Source organism: Somniosus microcephalus, chromosome 6, assembly GCF_052327205.1.
Source record: "Somniosus microcephalus isolate GS21.2 chromosome 6, FLI_Smic_1.0, whole genome shotgun sequence".
Lineage (NCBI taxonomy): Eukaryota > Metazoa > Chordata > Chondrichthyes > Squaliformes > Somniosidae > Somniosus > Somniosus microcephalus.
The window spans coordinates 79625039-79652024 of NC_140992.1; the positions used below are offsets into that span (position 1 = coordinate 79625039).

The 26986-nt window shown below is 44.4% G+C and overlaps 1 protein-coding gene across 2 annotated transcripts in view; it reads left to right on the top strand.

Annotated features, from left to right (window-relative positions):
- LOC147115828 (uncharacterized) overlaps nt 1–26986 on the top strand; it is a 124391-nt gene that overhangs the window by 66516 nt on the left and 30889 nt on the right. For both annotated transcript variants that reach the window (XM_085990423.1, XM_085990422.1), the window contains exons 7-12: nt 13896–13939; nt 14109–14161; nt 14262–14479; nt 15034–15287; nt 15473–15598; nt 24734–24872. In XM_085990423.1, coding sequence (XP_085846549.1) covers nt 13896–13939; nt 14109–14161; nt 14262–14479; nt 15034–15287; nt 15473–15598; nt 24734–24872 — 834 coding nt within the window. The remainder of the gene's footprint in view (nt 1–13895; nt 13940–14108; nt 14162–14261; nt 14480–15033; nt 15288–15472; nt 15599–24733; nt 24873–26986) is intronic.

The following is a 26986-nucleotide window of genomic DNA, read 5'->3' on the forward strand; positions in this document are numbered from 1 at the left end:
ATGGGTTCCTGCTACGGTGATCGCACAGACGGGCCCTGTGTCTTACACAGTTGAGACTGCTGAGGACGTCGTCTGGAGAAGACACACAGATCAAATGTTGCTAGGAGCAGAGACAGCCACAGAGGCTCCAACGGCTGGTTGGCCTGAACTGTTTCCGAATGATACCGCAAACCAGCATCCTTTGCCACAGTGCTCTTCTCCAACACAGGAAGTCAAAGAGACTGTTCCACCTGTGCAAACTCCTGACTTTCAACTGACACAGGCACCTTCTCCATCCAGGCCTGTGTCAATGCCTACTGCTGTGGAAGCCAGCGATGACCGCCGCTATCCTGTCAGAGAGCGGCGGCCTCCAAGACGCTTGGATCTGTAGGTTTAGTGACTTACCCACAAGACTGGGGCAGAATAAACCCCAGGGTAAAGTCAGGGTTTGAGGCAGTCTACCTCTACCCTAGGTTAGTTGAGTGTATTGAAAGTAACTTACCTATTGAGGAATAATGTGGACCTTCCATTTAAGAGGGGAGGAAATGTTATGTATTGTGTGTTCTCCTCCCACCTGTGGTGGCGCTGTCACAGGAGATAAATGGTTGGGTATTCTCTCAGTTAAGTTTAGCTCTCTTTGTTCGGAACTTGACAGAACTTCCTTTCCTTCCAATAAAGCACTTCATGTTTGAATCTCTGAGTTCTGAGTCCTAAATTGTGTCTAGGTAGAAAGGTACCGACACAACAGAGGACACAGATTTAAATTGATTGTCAAAAGAACCAGAGGTGACATTACACAGTGAGTTGTTGTGATCTGGAATGCACAGCCTAAAAGGGTGGTGGAAGCAGATCCAATAGTAACATTCAAAAGAGAATTGCATAAATACTTGAAAACATCTACAGGGCTATAATGAACGAGCAGGGGCGTGGGATTAATTGGATAGCTCTACCAAAGAGCCAGCACAGACACGATGGTCTGAATGGCCTCCTTCTGTGTATCATTCTGTGATTCTATGATTCACAGCACTCTATCATGGAGCATATAGCAACTCTAGCACTATCGGCAGCTAGTCCTAAGCCCAGCTGGAATATCACTCATGAATGCTCAGACTGTTGCTATAAAAGCTTCCAATATGCAACAGGACCTTCTCAGGATTCAGCACAAGGAGGTAAAGGGTCAACTGAATCCCAAGTGACTCCCACTGAAACACAGCAGCAGCCAGCACACTTACTCCTTCCCTAGGAGAATCAGGTTAGAGTTTAGAAATCACACACAATACATCAGCACTAAGGGAAAGAACAGTGGGGGAAAATTAACATCACTTACACAGGGAACAAAGTAGTTTAATGATTGACTGTGCTGTACTTGTACTGTCTAGAGTTTCTTTCTGATTGTATAGAAGGGAGCAGCACATCAATGAATGGGCACTGGTGTTAGTCGAAGAACTCTAAATGACAGTGTCGCAGAAGGGACTTGCAGCAGCTTTCTCAGGACCACATAGTTAAAAGGGCTTTGTTAAAGGACCAACAAGGACTCAGATGAATATCTCTTGCACAAGTACCTGGGTACCACCACTGTAGTAGGGAAGTACCCTCTGGCATGACAGTTATCATCATGTCAGAACAGAATGGAGAGAATTGAGCTTTGCAACTTACCGAGCCTGGGGCTGATTGTTGATTTCAAGAGCTGCAAAGTGGAAATTTTATGCTGTTCAATGTTTTATTCTCATTCTTCCCTTTATAAGCACAAAATATTATTAAAAGCTACAATCTATTTTCCAGGAGACTGCAGCACTGAAGATACAACAACAATAAATCCACCAGACTCAGGTCACTTTATTTTCAGATTGATTCACAAATAATGATGGCTAGAACATTTTTGAAATTCTCTTCAGAAAACTGTTTCTAGTTGGTGGCGGTGGGGATCAGAAGTACCACATTGTAATGTGATCTTTTAGATGTATTGAAAATAAATTGATTAATTGTAAATATAAGTTATTTATTTATTATACTAAAAGAGAGAACATATTGGCCCAGATTTTGGGTTGAGAATAATGGTGAGACTAACAGTGCACTCCCTTATTATGTAATAAGTCAGACAGCAACTTCCAGAGTACGCACATGCGCAGTTAAACATGGAAATCTGGAAGCTGCGGTCCAAGTTACCCTGCTCCTCCACAGGCTGCGCTATAACAGTACTTCACCGATAGACTCGGCATTGAAATCCATGTAAGGGTGTGAAGTTGCAGTACTTACCCACTATTTACGCACTAAACAGGGCAGAAAAATGTTAGGGTGAGTGCATTCAGGTGTAAGTGAATTTTTAACGGCGTGATAAGTCATAATTACTGTCAAACAACCTTTCTGGCACAGAAAATTAAATTTTACAAGTGTGGAGTCTCATTCCATCAGAATTTAGTTAGTGTTGGAGATTTTTAAAAAAAGTAAAATAATTTTGTTTTTACTTTTTCTGACTGTCTCTTTCATCTCTCTCTTAATCCCATCTTTCGTTCCCTTTCTTTATTTCGCTTTCTGTACATGATTTAAATCTAATTTATACTTCCTGGTTTAGACTCTTGTCTCAGTTAGAATTCTTCAATTTGATTGGTTGAAGAGCCTCGCTGTTGCGCCACAGATCCCTGTAGAGGGCGCCGTGCTGGATCAGACATCCGATGACAGCAAGTCTACACTCAAAAGCCTGCAAAATCTCTGTGGGCAGCTGTCAGCGTAGTGAAGGGCGAGTGCCGTTCCTTCGCCGCTGACCACAAAATCCAGGCCATTAACCAAGTATGCTATTTAGATTTTAAAATACTTCCCTTTATACCTATAATAAAATCATGCCTCTTATAATAGGCAAAGTACTGTAACATTGGTGCACTTATATTTTAAAAGGTTAAAAAAGTAGCAAATTTATAGTTTTCTTTTTGCTACATGCAGACTACAGTTTGAATCATTTTCACTGTCTTCTTGAAGGGCATCCCTTTTGTGTGTGTGTGTGTGTGGTGGGCAGGTGGTGAGGTATGTGAGCGTTACCTACGGATTTACTGTGCTCTCATTTGGACATGTTGTGCTAAGGTTTCTTACACCAAGAATATTGGATGAGTGAGGGTAACCACAAGTAAGTAATCTCATCAATGGATTTGAAACACGTTAGCCTGGAAATTGTGGTCGGAGGCTTGCCGCCCGCGTATGCCTCTGAACTACAAGAAAACTACGTACTTACCTTGTGTCTCTGGGGCTTCGGACTCTCGCGATCCTGGGCCTGCAGGTGTTCGCCTGTGTAAAGACCCACTCATCCCAAAGGCGCATGCGGTTCGCAAGCATCCCTGGGATCACATGGGCCAGGCCAACCAATGACAAAAGGGGATTCCTATTATACTTATGGGGATTCCATTTACGTACGGAATCCCCATAAGCATAATAGAAATCACCTAAAAAATACAATTTCACAACACTGAAATAAAAAAAAAATCACAGGTTCAAAATTAATTAAAATACCCTTTAATTAAACATTTAAAATAAAAGTTTAATTTTTTGAAAAATAAATTTAAACATTTTTAAATGGGACAAATATAACCTAAACTAATTTTAAAAGTAAGTGAATGTTTAATCATTTAAAAAAAATTATATTAACATTTATTTTAACCCTTATGCTGGTAAAAGAAGGGCAGCACGGTGGCATAGTGGTTAGCACTGTTGCCTCACAGCGCCAGGGACCCGGGTTCAAATCCGGCCTCGGGTGACTGTGTGGAGTTTGCACATTCTCCCCGTGTTTGCGTGGGTTTTCTCCGGGTGCTCCGGTTTCCTCCCACAGTCCAAAGATGTGCGGGTTAGGTTGATTGGCCATGATAAAAATTGACCCTTAGTGTTAGGGGGGATTAAATACGTGGGGTTACGGGGATAGGGCTTGGGTGGGATGGCTGTCGGTGTAGGGACCGGGTGCTAGGGTTTGGATGATCAGCCATGATCTCGTTGAATGGCGGAGCAGGCTCGAATGGCCTACTCCTGCTCCTATCTTCTATGTTTCATGGGTGTTCGCTGGGCAGTAGTTGGAGAAATAGCCCAATCCTGCACCAGCGAACGTCAATTTCCAGCGGATGTGCACAATCTGTCAAGGAGAAACTTGACAGATCGCAAGTTCCGGATTTTCGCGCGTGCACATCTCAGGCCACATCCGGGCCATTGCCTTTTTTCCAGCTCTATTTTATAATATTCAGCAGTGGAAGACTGGATAGCACAGTGTATTAGAACACCATCCTTTCACCTCTGATTCTAATCAATGACCTGGAATTATTTGGGTACGGTAGCATAGTGGTTATGTCACTTGACTAGTAATCCACGATGGCCCTGACTAATGATTGCAGAGACATCAGTTCAAATTCCACCACAGCAGCTGGGGAATTTAAATTCAATTAAATAAAAAATCTGGAATAAGAAGCTACCAAATTGTTGTAAAAACTCCATCTGGTTCACTAATGTCCTTTAGGGAAGGAAATCTGCCATCCTTACCTGATCTGGCCTATATATGACTCCAGTCCCACAGCAATGTGGTTTACCTTTAACTGCCCTCTGAAATGGCCTAGCAAGCCACTCAGTTACCACACAGATTGCAGGAGTTCAAAAAGGCGGCTCACCACCACCTTTGAGGGCAATTAGGGATGGGCAATAAATGCTGGCCTTGCCAGTGACACCCACATCCCATGCATGAATAAAAAAATTGGCAGATTCATTTCATAATTCATTTTCCATCCAATTTTTCCCCTTATCTCTTTAGAAGGTGTGAGATATTTTTATTTCTTCTTGAGCATTGTGTAACATGATTAGGTACAGTTCCACATATCCTTCTCATACCTTATCCTATGTGGTCATTTTTCATGGGGGAGCTTGGACAATGAGGGCTGGATTTTCTGGCCAGATGTGGGATGGTGGCAGGTTCCATCTCCAGCGGGTTCCGGTCCCGCTCCCTGTTGCAGCCGCCCTCCATTAACGATTTTCCATAAATCGGCCTCATTAGGGCCGACGTTCGCGCTAGTTGGTCCAATCGGTGGGTGCGCGTTGGCTCCCCGCGCTTGATGGCGCACTAGCAGCCTGGATATTTAAAAGGGCCATGTCCCCTTTGCTTTTCACTTTCTTTCTTCTGTATTTGAATGCTGGTTGCTGCAGGAATGGCCGCACAACGCTCCAAGGCTGCTCCATGTTTCAATGATGACACCCTCAATGCTCTTGTGGAGGGAGTAAGAGGATGAAAGGAGGTCCTCTTCCCCTCCAATGGACGGAGGAAGCCTCCTCAGCACACAAAGGTAGCCTGGCTGCAAATTGCTGAGGAGATAAGTGCTCGGTCTGTGTGCACACCTGGGTGCAGTGCAGGAAAAGGTTCAATGACCTGATGCGATCAGCAAAAGTGAGTATAACAGTACACTTAACTTCAATCTGCTTCCCATCTCTTCTCATCCCCATCACTCTGCATTGGCAACCTACTCCTGCACATCTCAACTGACCCTAACATCCCTTACACCCTCACCCATCCCTCTCTCTCGATGTACAGTATCACGTCACCATCCTACTATGCACCCTTCACACTCGATCTCTTATGCAATGACAACAACTAACAATGCACAGGGAGCGACCTTGGTATTGGCACCTCACTCCATCTTTGTCTCCCTCTAAACATTTATGTTATTCATTCTTAACACTGACTCCATCAATCTCACTGAAATTCCACTTGTGTCCCTCATTGCAGGAAAAGAGAGCCCACAATAAGAGGGAGAGGGGGAGGACAGGAGGAGGCGCACCATCCGTGGCGCATCTAACGAACGCTGAGGAGGCTGCTATCGAGATCGTGGGAGGTGCAGAGGAGCTGGAAGTGGGGGACGGAAAGATGGGCACAGTACAGCAAGCTGGTGACAGGATTGATTTGCAAACCTATCATTTTGTTTTCATGAGTGACTGATAAGGCATCTGATGCTCGTAAAAATATAGTTATGATCATCTGCACAATGGGATTTGTCTGCTACCTACATATAACATGGCTAACTCATGCCTTTACTCCCCCACAGGACCATCGAGAGCCCCCCTCCCCACTGTCCAGGAGGAAGAGCCGGAGAACTCCTCAGAGGAACCTGCAGCCTCTGAGGGAGCAGCGTCAGCAGAAATGAGCGTGCCCAGCACCAGCGCAGAGACGCCCACCTCGGTGGGTCATTCGCGACATAGAGTAGTGTTGTCACCTGGTATATCACAGCTCACAAGTGAGCATGAGCAGATGGTGGAGACATGGACAGCAGTGGGGAGTCCTTGTTGGAGACAGTAGGGCACTCCTAGCTCGGCTCAGCTGCATGTAGATGCTGTGCCTCTGGGGCCATCCAGAAAGAGAGTGGTGCTGGAGCTTCAGGAACAAGTTCAGGAGGCTCTGATTGGGTTTGCATCCATGGTAACTGCAAGTGTACAGCAAATGGAGGAGACCATGTCAAACATGAGCAATGCCATGGTGCACACAATGGCAAATGTAAGTACTGCCATGGAAAGGATGGCAACCTCCATAGAGGACATAAATCGCCAGACTCAGGAGAACATGATAACACTTCTAAATAGATGGTCATCTATGGAGGATAGATGGGCATCTTTTGAGAAGCAAAACCAGAGGTTCATGGACGCCCTTGTTATGAGGAATGTCAGCACAGAAATGGGTCCTCATGGCCCCACTGATGTGCAGCAAGGTACTCTCCAGCTACTTGCTAGCAGTGAAGTGCGGGTGACCCATGAGAGGGATGGTGGTGGTTGACAACAAGGAAGTGGGGGCTCCTCTCCAAGCGGTCAAACTCCCATGCCACTACGGAACCCTCGGTCATAGCCCCAGATGCCTCACCCAACTGATATGGCCGTCTCTGCACAGCCGCAGGAGGAGCAGAGTGTTGCGGAGCCCTCCAAAGCTTCCAAAACTAGAGGATGCCTGCCAAAGGCATCTAAGCAGGTGCAGCAGAGAAGTGAGCACACTGCTTCTACATCTGCTGAAGCCACAGGGGAAGCACCACGTAGTGAAGGGTTAATTACAGTCCTAGCCCTTTTGGGCTATTCCAGATCAGGCGTATTCCCCAGACGTTCACTCTCAACTTAAGTTAGAGATAGCTGAATTCCATAAGATGCTTAAATGGGTCTAAAGGTTCAGGCTATCTCTCCCTAAAGGAAAGGAATGACTAAAGATGTAACCGTCCTCCGGATAGTACTTTTAATAAGTTGAACTAGACTGTAACCTTCCGGATATTATGAGGGTCCGGAATATCCCCCAGATTTCTGCAACTCCTTACAAAAGAGTGTACAGAATTTGTGGGTTCGTGAGTCTACACAGATTCACTCTTTGAGACAATTCTAAAAATATAGGCCTAGAAATTCAGTAGCGCCCCGTTTGGGGCGCCAGCCTCGCCAGGGCGCTAAAAGTAGCGCCCCGGAAGCATTTGCGGCCACCCGCCGGAAATTCAGTTGGAGCGCCCCAAAGGGAAGCGCGGCGCTACTGGAGGCGCCCCGCATCCCTCTTGGGGCGCTGCAACTGAATATCGTTGCGCAACGTGCCACAGCGCCACACGCTGCGGCACATCGCGCAGCGGTACTGCAGGCCTTCCTCCTCTTCTTAAAGGGGAGGGGCCTTGTTCTGCACGATCTGGGGCCCAGCTGGGCCACCGAGGATCGCGAGTGCCGGCAAAAGAGCCCGGCACCGAGGAGAAGTGCCGGGCTCTTGCAACGCAGCCAGCACTCCGCGGGGGAGGGGGGGGTTAGGAGGCAGGGGACAGGAGCGCAGAGAGGTACTGGCAGACGGCCAACAACAAAGATGGCCGCCCCGCACCTCTCCTTTAATTTGCGCCTCTACCGCCGCAGGTAGGCCCCCCTGAACCGGTCGCACATAGCGTCCGGTGGTAAAGCAGGGGGCGCTTCCTAATATCGTGGCCGGGGTGTCAGCGGGGCGTTGTGCACACCGACGACATCATCGGTAGCGGCGCAGCGCTAACGGCTAGCGCCACCATTAGCGTCCCGCTGAATTTGGCGGGAGGCGTGGCCAGTGGCTTGCGACCCACTTAGCGCCCTCTTAAGGTGCTAACGGGTGGCGCAGCCACCTGAATTTCTAGGCCATATAGTTTTATTTAAGAGCTGGCATTCAGTTAACATCTGTTGAATCAGTCGCAACATTAACAATTCAAAGTACAATTAGCTTACATTTCTTATTTCTCAGAGATCCTTATTCTCAAATCTTTACCTCTTTATATTTCTTATTTCTTATTTATTTCTAAATCCAGAACATTTCTTATTTCTAAATCCAGAACATGCACCAAAAATCAATCACTTTGATATACCCAAGACTCATAGTTAAAAACTTACAGAGATGCCTCTGAAGAGTTGAGAAACGCTTTGCCTGTTCAGCGTGTTCTGACTTTCTGTTAAAAAGGTTTTATTTTTATACCCTTTTGGCATTGGTTTCTTCTTTGATGTTCTCTGCTGATGTCAGCTAATTGTCTTTATTGATCCCTCTGTTTGAATGCTTTCTATGTTACTATCAATTCAACTATTGCATACATAATTATTTCTCTACTTTTAGGTGTTCCAAAAACTATCATAAAAACAAAGACAGCTATGGTTTTTGTTTGATGTCATTCTTACCGAAGATTCTTAATATTGGCTTAACTGCTTTTTAGCAGACATTTTGACTCCGTTCTGCTTCAAGTTTAATACAAACACAATGCAATTGCTTGGTGTCATCTATTGAAGTTATATCTTCAAAGTCTTGTTAGTATGGTTTTTACTATATGTAAATCAAAACCACTTTAACTGTGTGTTTACTTGTTTTCTATCTATCTCAATTGGTTGCATATTTAATCATGTTTCCTGTCATCCAAGTTTAACAAAACTATTTGACCAGCAGGTTTCTTTACTTGATGTCATGTTTTCAAAGGCACATGCCTCTTTTAATGTTTGTATTTCTGTTTCAATCGTGTTGGTTTTTCACACTTTAAACTGTGTCTCTCATTGTGTTCGTTGCAAACCGTAGACCTTTCGGAACCACCAATGGTTTGCTTCAATCTTTCATTGTTTTAGAATATGTAACTAATTCCCATTTCGTAGCTTGTTTACAACTTTGTTATCAACTGATCATTTCTCAGAAGCCTGTATTTCTGTTTACAGCCTGTCTGCTGAGACTTGTGTCTTTTAAACCCAGTATTTCTTTTATTAATAATATTAGAAATATGTTCATAGTATCGTGTATTTCTCTAAATCATGGCTATTCCTTCACAGTAGAAGCACGCATAAGAGAAAGTTAAATCACAAATGGTCACAAGGGTAGTCACTTGGGTGATTTAATAGTATAGCATTTTACGTTTGTCATGTTTATTTCTAGTGTATTAAAGTTATGTGATGTGATTCAATGCGCTGTGCTCAGAATTGGAAGTGTCACATTGAGGGTTGAGGGCACCTTTCACCTGCAGTGATGGTGGGGAGAGTGATAGGAATGCATAGTTCATTGTTTAGATTCTGTATTGTGTGGAATGGAGGTCTTGCCACCCCTTATGTGCATGTGCCAGCCATGTGTATGTACAGCGTAAAGTTAGGCGAATCTGGCATGCATTAGTCCATCCCTTACCTGACGGCCAGCAATGAGATCGCGTGCTGGTAGCATTGGGACAGCCACGTCCGCCAGGTGTTCCTCATCTGCAGCATCATTCGCCTCTTCCTCCTCTTCCTCCTGCTCCTCTGAGGAGGCTGTGCGCTCTGCCACTTGTTCCTCAGGCAGCGGTAAACCACGCTGCAGTGCGATGTTGTGCAGGGCACAGCAGACCACGATGATTCTGGACACCCTGGCTGGTGAGTACTGTAGGGCTCCACCAGATCTGTCGAGGCATCTGAATCACATTTTGAGCAAGCCGATGGTTTGCTCTATGATGCTTCTGGTGGAAATGTGGCTGTCATTGTAGCTCTCCTCAGCTTCGTTTGATGGCCTCCTCATCGGTGATATTAGCCATGTCTTCAGGGGATAGCCCTTGTCTCCAAGTAGCCATCTGGAAAGTTGGGTTGGCGGATTGAAGAGCTGAGGCACAGTGGACTGCCACAGGATGTACGAGTCATGGCAGCTGCCAGGGAATTTGGCGCAAACATGCATAATGTTCTTCCTGTGGTTACTCACCAGCTGCATGTTAAGGGAGTGGAAGCCCTTGTGGTTTACAAATGCTGCTGGGTTGTGATGGGGTGCCCTGATGGCCACATGTGTGCAGTTGATGATGCCCTGCACCCGTGGGAAGCCAGCCAGATTGGCAAACCCAACCACCCCCACGGTAACACTTGCTTCAGCCGACTTGCCAAACAGGGCATCGGTTACCTGCGTGATGCATCGGTGTGCGGCCGACTGGGAGATGCTGCTGACCCCTGGAAGGAGCCTGACGCAAAGAAGTTGAGGGCGGTGGTGACTTTGACAGCCTCTGGTAAGGCAGTCCACCCACTCCTCTGGGCTCCAGGTCTTGGTGCAGCATTGTGCAGATGTCTGCGACTATCTGTCGCGAAAGTCTCAGCCTCCTTTGGCACTGCTGCTCAGTCATGTTGAGGAAGCTCATCCTCTGCCTGTAACCCCTGTGTTGGGGGTATCTCCTGCGGCACGGTGCAGCCCTGCGCTGACGGCCTCTGCTCTGTGCAGCATCAAGTGGCTCAGGAGAAGGTTGGCGCTCTTGTTGTCGGTGCTGCTGGTGTGCCTGGTTCTGCTGCTGCTGCCGCTGCTCATCCTCAGAATCTGAGGACCAGGATGAGAGAGTATAATTGGTTCCCATTATGCTGGTGAAAATGTCACTTGAGGATGGAATGTTATAAGCGTTCAGTAAAGTGAAGAGAGGTTATTCCAAGGAGGTCACAGTGTATATGGATCTCACAACACACACTTACAACCTCAAAACACCTGAACAATGTCTTCAACATCCTGCAATCAGAAAGTTCAGGCTTTTGAAATTCAACTAAAGTGGCAGGTTAGCTTTAATGCTGCTTTTGCAGCTGTGAAGTATTCAGCTTGTTGGAACACCCGACTCAATCAGCTGGCGTGTTCCTGGAATGCCGTGGAACACGCTGAAAATGTTGCAAAATTGAAAACCCCTATCAAAATATCATTAAACAGGTCCTCAGCTGCCTCTCCTGCCGCTTGGTTTCGGGTCTGATCAGGAGTCGCAGACCTGACACCTTGGAAAGTCGCATGGAGGCGGGTTCGCGGCGGGTTTGCAACCCGCCGTCAATCATCTTAAGTTTAATTTGGGACCCGCCTCCAAACCCGCCCAATGAGCGCCGGCAAAATCACAGCCTGAGTGTCAACGGTCTGTTCTACAGGAACATTCACAGTCGAGCTGGATGCTGTAGTTGGCAGTATGACATAACAATTTAAACATTGATTAAAATCAAATATCTGCTTTCATAATGATCATAGATGAATGGTATCTCCATTTTACTAGCTGTTAAGAGTCTATAGAGGAAATAGTGGACTGACATTTACAGCAGAAAACTACCAAAAAGCTGGTAAAACCTGTTTCTTTCCCTGCTACTATCTGCACATGTTTATATTGTGAGTATGTTGTGTCATGCAGCTCAACTCCAGGCCCAGATCCTAGTCTGAAATTTCCACTGTACACTTAATAAGAATGCGCAGACAGTTTGAGTTTGACTGGCATCTTTCTGTAGTTTGATAATGGCTTTCACTGGTTTGCAGATGGCTGTGTGCATGCCAAAAATAAGACAATAATAACCTTACAGCAATTTAAGTGAAGAAGCTAATAACCTGTTGACCATGACCAGAGAGATGCTGCTATGTCAGAAATGTATCAAAGGGCTCATCCTTTAAAGGGGTGGAAGAATTCCAAACTGCACTAAATGATACAACCTCACTGTCCAAACTGTGTTCACTAGAAAGCTTGTCCAGTACTCACTGACAGATGTTATATTTTGTTTGACATTTACTTGTTATTTGATTTTCTTTTTCAAACAAGCTCCCCTGACATCTCTGGTTTTAAAACTTCTGTTTTTGTATGTTCTGCAATAATAGAATGCTCAAGAGGAAATAAAAAGTAGTTGCATGAGAAACTTGTGGCATGCAGAAAAGGGAAGCTGATTAGTGGTCCAGTCATACAGCGCTCATTTGGAAGAAGTGTCAAAGGAGAGGCTATTATCAACATTTAAAAAATTGTACACCCTTAGCACCCATAACCCCTGGCACCAGTGTCCCCCATACCTTTGGCACCATGCTCCTCTGCCTAGTGCCCCCAACGCCAAGCAAGGAATGCACCAAGGACTCAAGATGCCTTCACTGGCTGCTGGCTCTTGACAATAAGGCTGTACTGCTTGTGGCAAGTCATAAGAGATGTATCTGCAGTGCCAGTAAATTATGTAATTGGGAAGACTACGCATTATCTAACAAGATTAGCCCATTTGTGTGCAGGAGCATATAGTGGGTTACATTATTGACCCCATGGTGTCAGTTGAATTGTAAAACTTCCCATATACCATACTGACACCCAACCCCACTTCAAGCACTCATACCAGGATGAAGGGGTTCTTGATAGAAGTCTTTTAAGACTTTCACGGGTATAGAGAACTTGCATCTAGGAACATTTTTCTGTTGGGTACAGGATTTTTTTAAATTCGTTCCTGGGATGTGGGCGTCGCTGGCAAGGCCAGCATTTATTGCCCATCCCTAATTGCCCTTGAGAAGGTGGTGGTGAGCCGCCTTCTTCAACTGCTGCAGTCCGTATGGTGAAGGTACTCCCACAGTGCTGTTAGGGAGGGAGTTTCAGGATGTGTGACTTGGAAAAAGAAAGAAAGACTTGCATTTATATAGTGCCTTTCATGACCACCAGACATCTAAAAGCACTTTACAGCCAATGAAGTAGAGTCACTGTTGGAATGTGGGAAATGCAGCAGTCAATTTGCACACAGCAAGGTCCCACAAACAGCAATGTGATAGTGACCAGATAATCTGTTTTTTGTTATGTTGGTTGAGGGATAACTATTGACCAGGACACCGGGGATAACTCCCCTACTCTTCTTCGAAATAGTGCCATGGGATTTTTACATCCACCTGAGAGGTTTAATGTCTCATCCGAAAGACGGCACCTCCAACAGTGCAACACTCACTCAGCACTGTATTGGAGTGTCAGCTTAGCTTTATGTGTTCAAGTCCCTGGAGTGAGATTTGAACCCACAACCTTCTGACTCAGGAGGCAAGTGTGCTACCAACTGAGCCACAGCTGACACTGTCATTGGAGGGGAACTTGGAGATGAACTTGGAGGTGATGGTGTTCCCATGCGCCTGCTGCCCTTGTCCTTCTAGGTGGTAGAGGTCGCGGGTTTGGGAGGTGCTGCCGAAGAAGCCTTGGCGAGTTGCTGCAGTGAATCATGTAGATGGTACACACTGCAGCCATGGTACGCCGGTGGTGGAGGGAGTGAATGTTTAAGGTGCCAATCAAGTGGGCTGCTTTGTCCAGCTTCTTGAGTGTTGTTGGAGCTGCAATCATCCAGGCAAGTGGAAACTAGGTAACACAGATTAAAGTTAAGCTTATCAAAGGAAAATGAGAAATTTAGGTAACATTTCTTTAGTAAGAGCATGATAGAATTGTGGAACAGATTACTAGTAGGAACAGAAAACCATGGCAGGTCTTAATAAAGGACTGGATGAACTCCTATTAGGGAAGAGGGCTATTAGTACTAGAATCACAATAAATAACCTGGTGGGAGGTTTGTAAGGGGAGATCAGATGGACCAATGCTCTTCTGCCTGAGACATTACCATAGTAACATAAAAGAGAAGTAGAGTTTAACCCTAAATTTTGGTTAGCACTGTTTCACAATCCTTTTGTTCAAATCTGTAGAAACTACCACATTTAATTTTTTTTTAAACAAATCTTTCTCTCATAGACTTATACGTCAAGCCATCATGTCCAAGCTGTCAATGTCAAATTGTGAGTAGCTTTATTTTTTAATAATTTCTATTATAAAAATGTTTTAGGTGATTTAAGAGGTAAGAACTAATATGCACAAGGAAAATTGTAGTATAAATGTAATATAGACAGGCAAAAAATCTGCAATGTTGTAAGCATTTCCATTAAGACCTTTTTTTATAAATAACAGAATCAAAATTTTGAACAAGTAACACCTAGACAAATCTCAAAGGAGCGTTTCTGGTAGGTATTTTCCCAGTACTTTGTAAATATAATTAGTGCAGTGTTTGTCTCAAATCAATTTTAATTAATAGCACATTTCTTTATCTTTTTTAATACACAGTCTGAAGTTGGATCATGAAGGAAGCTATCAGTGTGTTGCTACTGGTCTAGTATTTGAAGTGACAGAAAAAGTTGACATAATTTACTCAGTGCTGTCGTGGTATAAATATGACACATTTCTGCAAGGCAGCTGGAAACTTTGTGGCCCACTGTTTGATGTGAAGAGTGATCCAGCCTTATTAAAGAGCATTTACTTCCCTCATTCCCTCTGCTTGGCAGGTAAGGGTCTTTCTTTTGCAGATAATTGAAATTTTGTAGTTTTCTTGGCCTTTATGCTTCCACACTTTGCTGCTGACCTTCACACCATCCTCCACTAGGTGGCATACTCAGTTTGCAGCGTCAATATTCTGCAGATCAGACAGCAGTCACGTACCCGTGAGTGTGATCATAGTCCTCACTGGTTTTTTTGTTATTGTCAGTTGGACTGGTAAAGACCGTAGAATTTTAAAACAACTTTACTTTTTCTTTCTTTCCTCACCCCACAAAAAAGATAATTTCATTTTTTTCCTCTCCTTTATGTTCCCTATACTGTTCACTGATGAGGAGTGCTTACCGGGTACATTAGCATGGATTGACCGCCCCCTCCAATTTTCAACCCATTTTTCTGGGAAGTGTCTTAACTTGGTGTTTCTCCTAAATGGCCCAGTTAACACCAGGAGCTGGCACGGAGTTGCTTTATTATGGCCGATCTCAGTACTGTATTCACAAAATGATATCTAAAATGTTTGAACCAATTGTTTTACCTTTACAAATTTGTGTCCCATCCTTTACAGAACACTCGCCTGATTTACAATTTGGAATTTTACACATAAAGGACACAAAACCTGAAATAGAGCCAACTACTGATCACTCAACAACACACGTTCAATGGAATGTGAGCTCCTTGTCACCTGTTGGGCCAATCTTTCAGACCGCTTCTGAAGATGTTCAACATCACGGTGTTGTGCTGATTTACAAAGTCATTAACAACCACCAGTCCTTATTATTTCATGTGTATATGGCAGCAAACAATGACTCTGTTATTAAGGTATGAACTATTCCAGCTGTACTAATTAAGATTATAATTATGGCTTTTTGTTATAGTTGCACCTTGTGTTAAGTTACAATATTATTTTGTTCATGTTTGAGTGGATTGTTTAGTTAATGCTCAGTGCAAACAAAATGTTAATTAAAAGGACAGATTTCAGCATGAATGTGCTTGTTCATTTTCAGGATATCATAAAGGCTGAAAAACAGAAATCTGTAAAAATTGATAAATCTACTCCATGCCACAAAAAGCTGATTATTGGCAAAACATATCGACTCCTGAGTGACCCAATGGCTGAGATAATTCCTGGGGTATGTTGTAGTAAACAATTATAGAATGATGCCAGCTGCTTACATACAAAGTGTTCTGATATATTTATTATACAAATAAACTCAACAAACCATTTTGAGGTGATGACGTTTTCCAGAGCTAGGATCTAAAAAATGATACCTGAATCCAAGCCACTTTCCATTGTCCTAAAAAATCCTCTTCGATCTGATGGGCTATCATAAAATCTTGGAATCTACTTAATATGGTGGGACCTGGAGCGACATTTAGCAATTTAAATTTACACTGCAATAAAGCGTCTGCAGTGGTTGTAACCGTACTAATTTGTTAATCGCTAGTGCTGCAGTTTTAGAAAAATACTATCTTGTTTTGGCAAGAGAGATGGAGAAGATTAGAAGAAAGAAAGAACTTGCATTTATATAGCGCTTTTCATGTCCTCAGGACATCCCAAAGCTCTTCACAGGAAATGTATTACTTTTGACATGTGGTCACTGTTGTAATGTAGAGAAACACAGTAGCTAATTTGCAAATAGCAAGGCCCCACAAACAGCAGTGAGATAAATGACCAATTAAACTATTTTAGTGCTGTTGGTTGAGGGATCATATTGGCCAGGACACCAAGAGAACTGGCCTGCTCTTCTTTGAATAGTGCCGCGGAATCTTTAACGTCCACATGAGAGGGTAGACAGGACCTCGGCACCTCCGATAGTACAGCACTCCCTCGGTATTGAACTGAAGTGTCAGCCTATATTATGTGCTCAGGTCCAGGACTCACAAACATTTGACTCAGAGGTGAGAGTGCTACCACTGATCCATGGCTGATTACAGATAATCCATCAGCATTATGTACATTAGAGATTTTATTATTTGGCACTGTACAAGCAAAGATATACTACATTTTTTGCAGGTTATAAAAATCACCACTTTTTTCTCTATAATTAGATGTGTGCTGCTCATAAATCGGCCTACATTTTAAGAATGAGTCATCTGGTTATTTGGAGCTTGTTGCGAGTACTAACATGCATGCTTTTGTTCAGATCTTGTATTTAAAACTCACTCAAGTGTTTATCTTTCTTCTTCCTTGTTGGATTGTTCTTGTGTTAATTTAGTTTGCTTACTTATTCCCATTTCAACCTTCCTTCATACGAACATAAGAATTAGGAGCAGGAGTAGGCCATATGGCCCCTCGAGTCTGCTCCGCCATTCAATAAGATCATGGCTGATCTTCGACCTCAACTCCACTTTCCTGCCCTATCCCCATATCCATTGAATATACTCAACGACTGAGCATCCACAGCCCTTTGGGGTAGAGAATGCCAAAGATTCACAACCTTCTGAGTGAAGAAATTCCTCCTCATCTCAGTCTTAAATGGCCTACCCCTTATCTTAAGACTATGCCCCCTAGTTCTAGACTCTCCAGCCAGGGGAAACAATCTCTCAGCATTTATCCTGCCAATCCCCTTCAGAATCTTAGGGGGAAATTTTTTTTGTGGTTTGCGCCACACGTTAGCGTCACAAATGCCGTTGACAGCTGTAACGACAGCTAATGCCGATTCCAGTGCCGCACACCATATCAAAGTTGCCAGTAGCGCTGCCGGTAACCTCGATCGTCAGGGACCTCGCCATCATGGAGATCGTGATGTCAGTGAGTGTGCAACACTCACTGGACATCTGATCTCCCAACTTCATTATAACCACTTACCTTAATTGCAGAGCAGAAAATGACAGGGAGAGCTGGTGTCTACAAGCAGGAAGCAGGCTGCTGCAGCGATATTTAAAGGCGCCATCCCCAATCAGCTCCAGCTAACATGGTTCTGCAGTTTCAGTGCCTGTTTGCTACCTCCTGCAACTGAAACAGCTTTCTTTAGTTATTTCAAGTTTTTTTGGTGACAGGGAGTGTTGGTTTAAGTGCAGAAGTCACTCATTATTTGTTAAAGGCTTCTGCTCACAACACTTCCTCAAGTGATTGCAACCATCTTCAGTCAGAAGTGCTGAGTCGATGATCCATATCGGCCTCCTCCTGACGTCCCCACCACCACAGAAGCCAGTCTTCAGCCAATTCGATTCAATCCATGTGATATCAAGAAACGACTGAGCACACTGGATAGAACAAAGGCTGTGGGCCCCGACAACATCCCGGCTGTCATGTTGAAGACTTGTGCTCCAGAACTAGCCACGCCTCTAGCCAAGCTGTTCCAGCACAGCTCTAATACTGGCATGTATCCGACAATGTGGAAAACTGCCCAGGTATGTCCTGTCCACAAAAAGCAGGACAAATCCAACCCGGCAAATTACCATCCCATCAGTCTATTCTCAATCATCAGCAAAGTGATGGAAGGTGTCATCAACAGTGCTATCAAGCAGCACTTACTCACCAATAACCTGCTCACTGATGCCCAGTTTACCTATAAACATATCACACATATCACATGAATTCTAATAACTAATCGCCCTTGTGCCTGCCATAGTTGAATAGCTGTCATTGTGTGCAAGGTGTGAAATGTGGGTGTTAGTGTTGCTAGATAGAGATTGTTGGTGGGTGAGTGCTGGGGGTGTGTACATTGAGCAGTGTGTGAAGCTTGTGTAAAGATGGTGGTATGTAGCATTTGTTGAAGCCTTCACTCACTTTGCCCACCCGTGTGTGCTCATTAAACTTCCTCCTGCACTGTTTGTGGGTCCTGGGGAGCACAGTGCTGCCCATGATGTGGTGTGCCACCTCCCTCCACATAGTCCGGCAGACTTGAGGCGAGAGTCTCCTGCCAGTTGTGGGGTACAGGACTGCCCGCCTTCTCTCCACCGCTAAAACCAATGCCTCTAAAGCTTCCTTGGAAAACCTCCGGGCTTTCTCCCTGGAGATCTGCCATCAAGATTTGTAAATAAGTGCTCCTTCTCCTTGTCCTTCTTCTTATGGTTGTTGAGGCAGCTGCACCCCTAACAATGCTGAGAATGAGGTGCTGCAGCATCAATGAACCTCCCTTTAAGTAGTGAAAAAAGCCTGTGGCAATCATTACTTGCATTTAGACTGCCCCCGATATTGATCTTTTCAGTGTAACGCCAATGAGCTTGAGCTTTTAGACTAGAATCATGACTGCAATCATTTTAATGAGGAAGAATTTTGCATGCAGCCTAGATCATTTTCAGGTGGCGCTACTTAACCATTTCTAGTCTAAACACTGCCCATTTCTTGGCTATAACAAATTTCTAGCCCTGAATGTTTCAAGTGTCTATGGCCAGAATTTTAATCGGTAGGCGGGTTGGGAGCAGGGTGGGGGCTCGGAAGCGTTCGGGAAACCCGGGAGAAAGTCTCTATAATCAAGATCTTAAGAGTATCTCTGACTTTATCTGTAGAGAGTTTTCTTATTATGTATTTCTTTTGCCCAAGGGACAAGTTGTTCAAGTTTCCAACTCTCCGACACCTCCTCCTACCTCCACCTGGACCATGACCCCACTACCGAACATCAAACCACCGTTTCCAACACTGTCACTGACCTCATCTCCTCTGGAGATCGTCCCCCCATGGCCGCCAACCTCATAGTTCCCCAACCCCGCACAGCCCGCTTCTACCTCCTTCCCAAGATCCACAAACAGGACTGCCCTGGTAGACCCATCGTTTCAGCCTGTTCTTGCCCCACGGAACTTATCCCTTCCTATCTCGACTATCTTTTCTCCTCTTGTCCAGTCTCTTCCCACCTACATCCGCGCCTCTTCTGACGCTTTCCGCCACTTTAATAGTTTCCAGTTTCCTGGTCCAACCGCCTCCTTTTCACCATGGACGTACAATCCCGCTACACCTCCATCCCCCACCAGGATGGCCTGAGGTTGCTCCGCTTCTTCCTTGAACAGAGGCCCAACCAGTCCACATCCACCACCACCCTCCTCCGCCTGGCTGAACTTGTTCTCACATTGAACAACTTCTCCTTTGACTCCACTCATTTCCTCCAAATTAAAGGTGTTGCTATGGGTACTCGCATGGGTCCTAGCTATGCCTGCCTTTTCGTGGGATATGTGGAACACTCTTTGTTCCAGTCCTACTCGGGTCCCCTCCCTCACCCCTTTTTCCGGTACATTGATGACTGTATCGGTACCGTTTCCTGCTCTCACCCAGAACTAGACAATTTCATTCACTTTGCCTCCAATTTCCACCCTTCCCTCACTTTCACATGGTCCATCTCCGACTCTTCCCTTCCCTTCCTCGACTTCTCTGTCTCCATCTCTGGGGATAGGTTATTGACCAACATTCACTACAAGCCCACTGACTCCCACAGCTACCTGGACTACACTACCTCCCACCCCACCTCCTGTAAGGACTCTATTCCATTCTCCCAGTTTCTCCATCTCCGCCGCATCTGTTCTGACGATGCCACCTTCCATACCAGTGCTTCCGACATGTCTTCCTTTTTCCTCAGCCGAGGATTCCCCTCTATCGTGGTTGACACGGCCCTCGACCATAGAAACATAGAAGATAGGAGCAGAAGTAGGCCATTCGGCCCCTCGAGCCTGCTCCGCCATTCAATGAGATCATGGCTGACTGTGTCTGTTGTATCTCCCGCACTTCTGCCCTCACCCCTGCCCCTCCCTCCCGGAACCACGATAGAGTTCCCCTTGTCCTCAGCTTTCACCCCACCAGCCTCCATATTCAACGGATCATCCTCCGCCATTTCCGCCACCTCCAACATGATCCCACCACCAAACGCATCTTCCCCTCCCCTCTCCTTTCAGCATTCTGTAGGGATCGCTCCCTCCGAGACACCCTAGTCCACTGCTCTATCACCCCCAGCACCCCTTCCCCTTCGCCCGGCACCTTCCTGTACAAGCGCAGGAGATGGAACACCTGCCCTTATACCTCCCCCTTTCCCACTGTCCAGGGCCCCAAACACCCCTTCCAGGTGAAACAGTGATTTACTTGTACTTCTTGCAATCTAGTATACTGTTTTTGCTGCTCATGATGTGGTCTCCTCTACATTGGGGAGACCAAACGCAGATTGGGTGACTGCTTTGCGGAACACCTCTGTTCAGTCCGTAAGGGTGACTCTGAGCTTCCGGTCGCCTGTCACTTTAATTCACCGCTCCATTCCCACTCAGACCTCACCATCCTCGGCCTCTTGCATTGTTCCATGGAAGCTCAGCGTAAGCTTGAGGAACAGCACCTCATCTTCCGATGGGGCACTTTACAGCCTTCCGGACTCAATATCGAGTTTAACAATTTCAGATTATAACCTCGGCCCCTATCATATTTTTATATATTTTTTATCCACACTTTTGGTTTGTGCCTTTTCCTTTTTTTTCTCTCCCACATGGCAGCTGTCTCTCATTCTGCCAACGTATTTCACACTTCATCTGGAGCCATCCTTTGTTTCTTTACCTGCCCTATTACCATCTCATCTCACCTTGAATATCTCTTAATGTCTCTTCACCCCCCACAGACCTTCCCTTTTGTTCTTTCATCCCCTCCCCCATTTCCCAGCCCCCAAAACTTGCTTTTTAATCTGTTTCATTTCCTGCTTTTTTCTCAGTTCTGACGAAGGTTCTTTGATCTGAAACGTTAACTCTGTTTCTCTCTCCATGGATGTTGCCTGGCCTGCTGAGTTTTTCTAGCGTTTTCTGTTGTTATTTCGGATTTCCAGCATCTGCAGTATTTTGCTATCGACAAGTTGTTCTTATCTTTTAACCTGAAACCTTTTTTGTTTGGCAATCTGTGGGCTGGCATCAGAAAAAATTCCCATTAAAAACTGCTGAATTGTTTTAAAAACCTATTGGGAACCTGACGCTCCTGCCCAGTTTAGCCTACCCATGACTGCAGCCTGTGTGGTTGACACTTAGCACCTTCTGAAATGACCTAACAAGCCACTCAATTGTAAAAACAACCGCGATCTCACCACCACCACCCTCTCAGGGCAATTAAGAATGAGTAATAACTGTTTCAGCTGTGGCTCAGTGGGTAACACACTTGCCTCTGAGTCAGAAGGTTGTGGGTTCATAGTCCCACTCCAAGGAACTTAAGCACATAAAGCTAGGCTGACACTCCAGTACACTGCTGAGGGAGTGCTGAGATGTTAAACCGATGTAAACGATCCCATGGCACTATTTCGAAGAAGAGCAGGGGAGTTATCCCTGGTGTCCTGGCCAATATTTATCCCTCAATCAACATAACAAAAAACAGATTATCTGGCCATTATCACATGGGAGCTTGCTGTGTGCAAATTGGCTGCTGTGCTTCCCACATTACAACAGTGACTACACTCCAAAAAAGCACGTCATTGGCTGTAAACTGCTTTGAGATGTCTGGTGGTCATGAAAGGCGCTATATAAATGCAAGTCTTTCTTTTCTTTTGATCTTGCCAGCATCACTCACATTCTGACAACAAATAAAATTAAAAATCCCCAGTCTGTTGACTGATTTCAGCTTGAATGGCAGTAGTTACACCATAAATTACGAGTTATGGAGGAAAGAATTAGCCAAAGTTCCACTTCCTGATTGGTATCCAGCACCACATGATAGACGTGGATATTGGATGATGATAGGCTCAGACTCAGTTATATTGGTTTATACATGGCTTCCACACCACACACTCACTTAATGGAGAGTGGGTTTAAGATTCGCCACTGCAATGAATCTCTGACCTGCACACCATTCTATCAATGAACTGTGATGGCAATGCAGGATCACTGACTTGCCCTTTATTTTCCAGGTATATTTAATGGTCACCTTGATGTGTAACTGTATCAAGCATTGAGCCAATAACTTTACGAGGAAGGCAGGGGAAAAATTGATAGAGAAAAATGAATGAGAAAAAGATTTAAAAATAAAAAAAGGAGACAATCACTGTGCAATTGGGATTGCTGTGCTCCTGCATTCTATCGTGCAAGTGGCCAGGGGAATTGAATTGAGCAAGATCAGATCATTATCATAATTTGAATGTGCTCCCTGCACATTTTCCACAAGTACAGGTAATGCATAAATGGAAAGGTGCAAAGTCATGAGAGCAACAGCTCTTAAAGGGCTGCTGCTCCACTTTAACTTTAACTTAGCTGCTTGTTTTGCCTCCAATGATGGGCAGCCATGGAACGTTGGCAGGACAGCCCCCTTCGACAATGATAGTTTTGGTGTTCTTCTGCAATGAGTAAACAAAGGAGGATAGCCAGATTTAGGGCCAAGGTGAACTCAGTTCTATATTACAGTGAGGAGCAAACGTGGCAGGAGGCGGCTAAAAGAGTGAATGTTATCTCCCATGTCCACAGGTTATGGGAGCAGATGAGGAAGAATGCCAACATCAGGCTGCCCACAGTTTGACACCTTAAATTATGCCTATGCCCATAATTTGCACCCCACAAGCACTGTGCCCTGAATGAGGGAAGTAAAAGCAGAACTTCTCACACCTGCACTTCCATTTCTATAATGCTTCAGCATGAACTTTGTGACAGGCACTTAAGAATGCTTCTAAAGCTAAAATAACTTGCATGTTGTGGCACCAAGTCAGAAGGACATCTGAATCTATTGCGTGCTACTTAGTCATCCATTCCCACAATGTCAAATGTTGACTGGGTCGGGGGTGCTCCTCTATGTTCTTCCAAATGCTGAAAACTGTCTTTTGCCTGTTTTTTAAAAAGAAGACAGCTGTACACAGCCACAGAGAGACAAACTGGATTGGTGGCGGCCCTGCCGACTTCTGAATTGGTGGCGGCCCTGCCGACTTCTGAATTGGTGGCGGCCCTGCCGACTTCTGAATTGGTGGCGGCCCTGCCGACTTCTGAATTGGTGGCGGCCCTGCCGACTTCTGAATTGGTGGCGGCCCTGCCGACTTCTGAATTGGTGGCGGCCCTGCCGACTTCTGAATTGGCATGAGGAGGCAGTTAGTGCAGAGGAATGGAATCTTTTCCATATCAATGTCAGCATCAAGCATTTCCAGGTCGGGTATAGCAGGACCAGATTCAGAGCAAAGCTCCCCTAACAATGTGCTAGCTCATTCTTGAAAAAAGAAAGAAAAACGGGCCAAATTTCCTTCGGTTACCATGACAGTACACGTTTCTCAGACTGCAGCCCATAATGGGTATGATGACAGACGCATGCAACAGGCAGTTAATACTACAGGAGGCTATTTTTGGGATGAAAGTGTGTAAGGAAGAGAGTGATGGAACATTTACAGGTGAAGGCTGGATGTGTAGAGGGCACTGCTTCTTCTGGATATTGATTATAAGCAATTCCAACACTTTAAGAGCTTGAGGGAAAGAGATCTTTGTAAAAGGCAGATATCATTAGTATATTGCATTATTAGAACATGTTCCTCTTACCCTGTTTGACCTGGTAGGGCCATTAATCTCTTTCTGGCACTGTGTCTAGGCGTGGGGTGTTGCAGTTGCCACCTCGCCACCTCCTTCTACTGTCACTAAGCAGCTCTCTTTGGGGGCCTTCATCACTCTGTTCTAATAAACCTTTTGCTCATCTGGCCTTCTTCAGCAGCACTTCTCCAGCTACATCAAAGATGCAGGGGGCTTTCTGCCCTGCAGCTAATCTCAAAGACATCTCTATCAAAATAACTTGCTTAGCTGCAGCAACAAAATAAAAATCTGATGATGCCTAGCCCTTTAAGCAACTTCAAGCTTTTAAATCCTGCAGCAGCATGTCATTTCTCACCCTCCAACAGGCAAGCTTCCAATTAGAGGCGTTTCTGATGCCTGGAGCTTGCCTGAAATATCTTAATAGTTTGACTATGGAAATTATAGCAGGGTGAGGGGTTTATGTGTTTAGGAACATGAACATTTAGTTTCATTTCATTAGCTTTTGGAGGCAGAATGAAAATAAGTCCCATGTAATGTAGCTATGTTAGTGCTCGTCTTAATCAACGGGCGTGGCAAGAATCGCTTTTCTTCCCATATAGGTGGAATGTTCAAGACTTGGGAATTCCAACCAAGGTCCAACATTTCTAATCTTGGGGCAAGATTTCCTTTGTGTCCTGTGTAATGAAATCATTAATCTGTTTATAAAGAATATGTTTACAATTTTGTGGGGAAATACTTGTCTCCCCCACTGGTTAAATGCGGACTTTGTACCATGGAAATCGTGTGTATTCAGTTAGAAGTGCATGTGCTCTTTAACTATTAAATGTTGCAATGTTATTTTTCCATTGAGTGGAACATTAAAGTTTGTTTTGTTTTATTAGGAAATTGCATTCATAGATATGGCATGTCTTAAATGTAAAAGTTACTTTGAAGTATATTTGGAACAACCGGAAGATCTTCAACTAACGCTAATGGACATAGAGTCGGGTGAAACAATGTGGACCTCAAAACTGCGGGAGTGTAAGTAGCTCCAAAATGCACACACATAGTTAGATACTTTTAAACTGAGCTTGTTTGCAAGAAGGGTTTAATTTGCATCTATTTCATGGGCTGATTTAATTTTCTGTGTGCAGTAATTGTTAGTGATATCTGAAGTATCAGAGAGTCTGTCACAGTTATTCAATTTTTACTACCTGAATGTTGCAGGCTTGTATGTTTCATTTTTACAAGGGTGAATGATATCTAACATTCTAGTTTTCCTAATTATTTTGAATTATCATTGGTTCTGTTTGGATATGTTTTCCCCTATGTAACAGACAGAAACAGGACATGTCGCATTCTTCTCCATATCTACTGCCCAAACTTAAATTTCTATGATCATCTGGAGAGTTCTGTATTTGTATTGGGCATGACGGGCACTGTCAGTTTTCCTTTTCACTGAAGCAGAAAGCTGATCTACTGTAGTGTGCCCTATGTATCAACCCAGCCAGGAAACCTCTCACAATTATGCTGGATCATGAAATCCACCAATAAGACTTTTGACATCTGGATTGTGATTACTATGCCACACATATGTTTCCCTTCTAATTTCCAACCTTTGTTGCTTTGCAAACTTTTTTGTCTCCACCTATTTTATCAATGCTATTATAGTCATTCTCCTCTCAACTCTTGACAGCGGAATTGAGTAGAGTGGATTGGGAAAATAGATTAAAGGGTAAGACAATACATGATCAGTGGTGTACATTTAAGGAGTTATTTTACAACTTCCAAAAAATATATATTCCACTGAGAAGAAAAGGGTGTAAAAGAAAAGACAGCCATCCGTGGCTAAGTAAAGAAATTAAGGATAGTATTCGACTAAAAACAAGGGCATATAAGGTAGCCAAATCTAGTGGGAGGATAGAGGATTGGGAAAACTTTAAAAGGCAGCAAAAAATAACAAAAAGATTGATTAAGAAAGGGAAGATAGATTATGAAAGTAAATTAGCAAAAAATATAAAAACAGATAGTAAGAGTTTTTATAGTTATATAAAAAGAAAAAGGGTGGCTAAAGTAAATGTTGGTCCCTTAGAGGATGAGACCGGGAAATTAATGGTGGGAAATATGGAGATGGCAAAAACACTGAATGAATATTTTGTATCAGTCTTTACAGTAGAAGACACTAAGAATATCCCAACACTGGACAAGCAGGGGGCTATAGGGGGGGAGGAGCTAAACACGATCAAAATCACTAAGGAAGTGGTACTCGGTAAATTAATGGGACTCAAGGCGGATAAATCACCTGGACCTGATGGCTTACATCCTAGGGTCTTGAGGGAAGTGGCGGTAGGGATTGTGGATGCATTGGTAATAATTTTCCAAAACTCCCTGGACTCAGCAAAGGTCCCGGCAGACTGGAAAACTGCTAATGTAATGCCCTTATTTTAAAAGGGCAGTAGACAGAAGGCTGGAAACTATAGACCGGTTAGCCTAACATCTGTGGTAGGTAAAATATTGGAGTCCATTATTAAGGAGACAGTAACAGGACATTTGGATAATCATAATTTAATAGGACAAAGTCAGCATGGTTTTATGAAGGGGAAGTCATGTTTGACAAATTTGCTGGAGTTCTTTGAGGAAGTAACATATAGGGTGGATAAAGGGGAACCAGTGGACGTAGTGTATTTAGACTTCCAAAAGGCATTTGACAAGGTGCCACACAGAAGATTATTGCTTAAGATAAAAAATCACGGGATTGGGGGTAATATTCTGGCATGGATAGAGGATTGGCTATCTAACAGAAGGCAGAGAGTTGGGATAAATGGTTCATTCTCAGACTGGCAATCAGTAACTAGTGGTGTTCCGCAGGGGTCAGTGCTGGGTCCCCAACTCTTTACAATCTATATTAACGATTTGGAGGAGGGGACCGAGTGTAACATATCAAAGTTTGCAGATGATACTAAGATGGGAGGGAAAGTAGTGAGTGAGGAGGACATAAAAAACCTGCAAGGGGACATAGACAGGCTAAGTAAGTGGGCAGAGATTTGGCAGCTGGAATACAATACTGGAAAGTGTGAGGTTATGCACTTTGGCAGGAAAAATCGTAGAGCAAGTTATTATCTTAATGGCAAGAAACTGGAAAGTACTGAAGTACA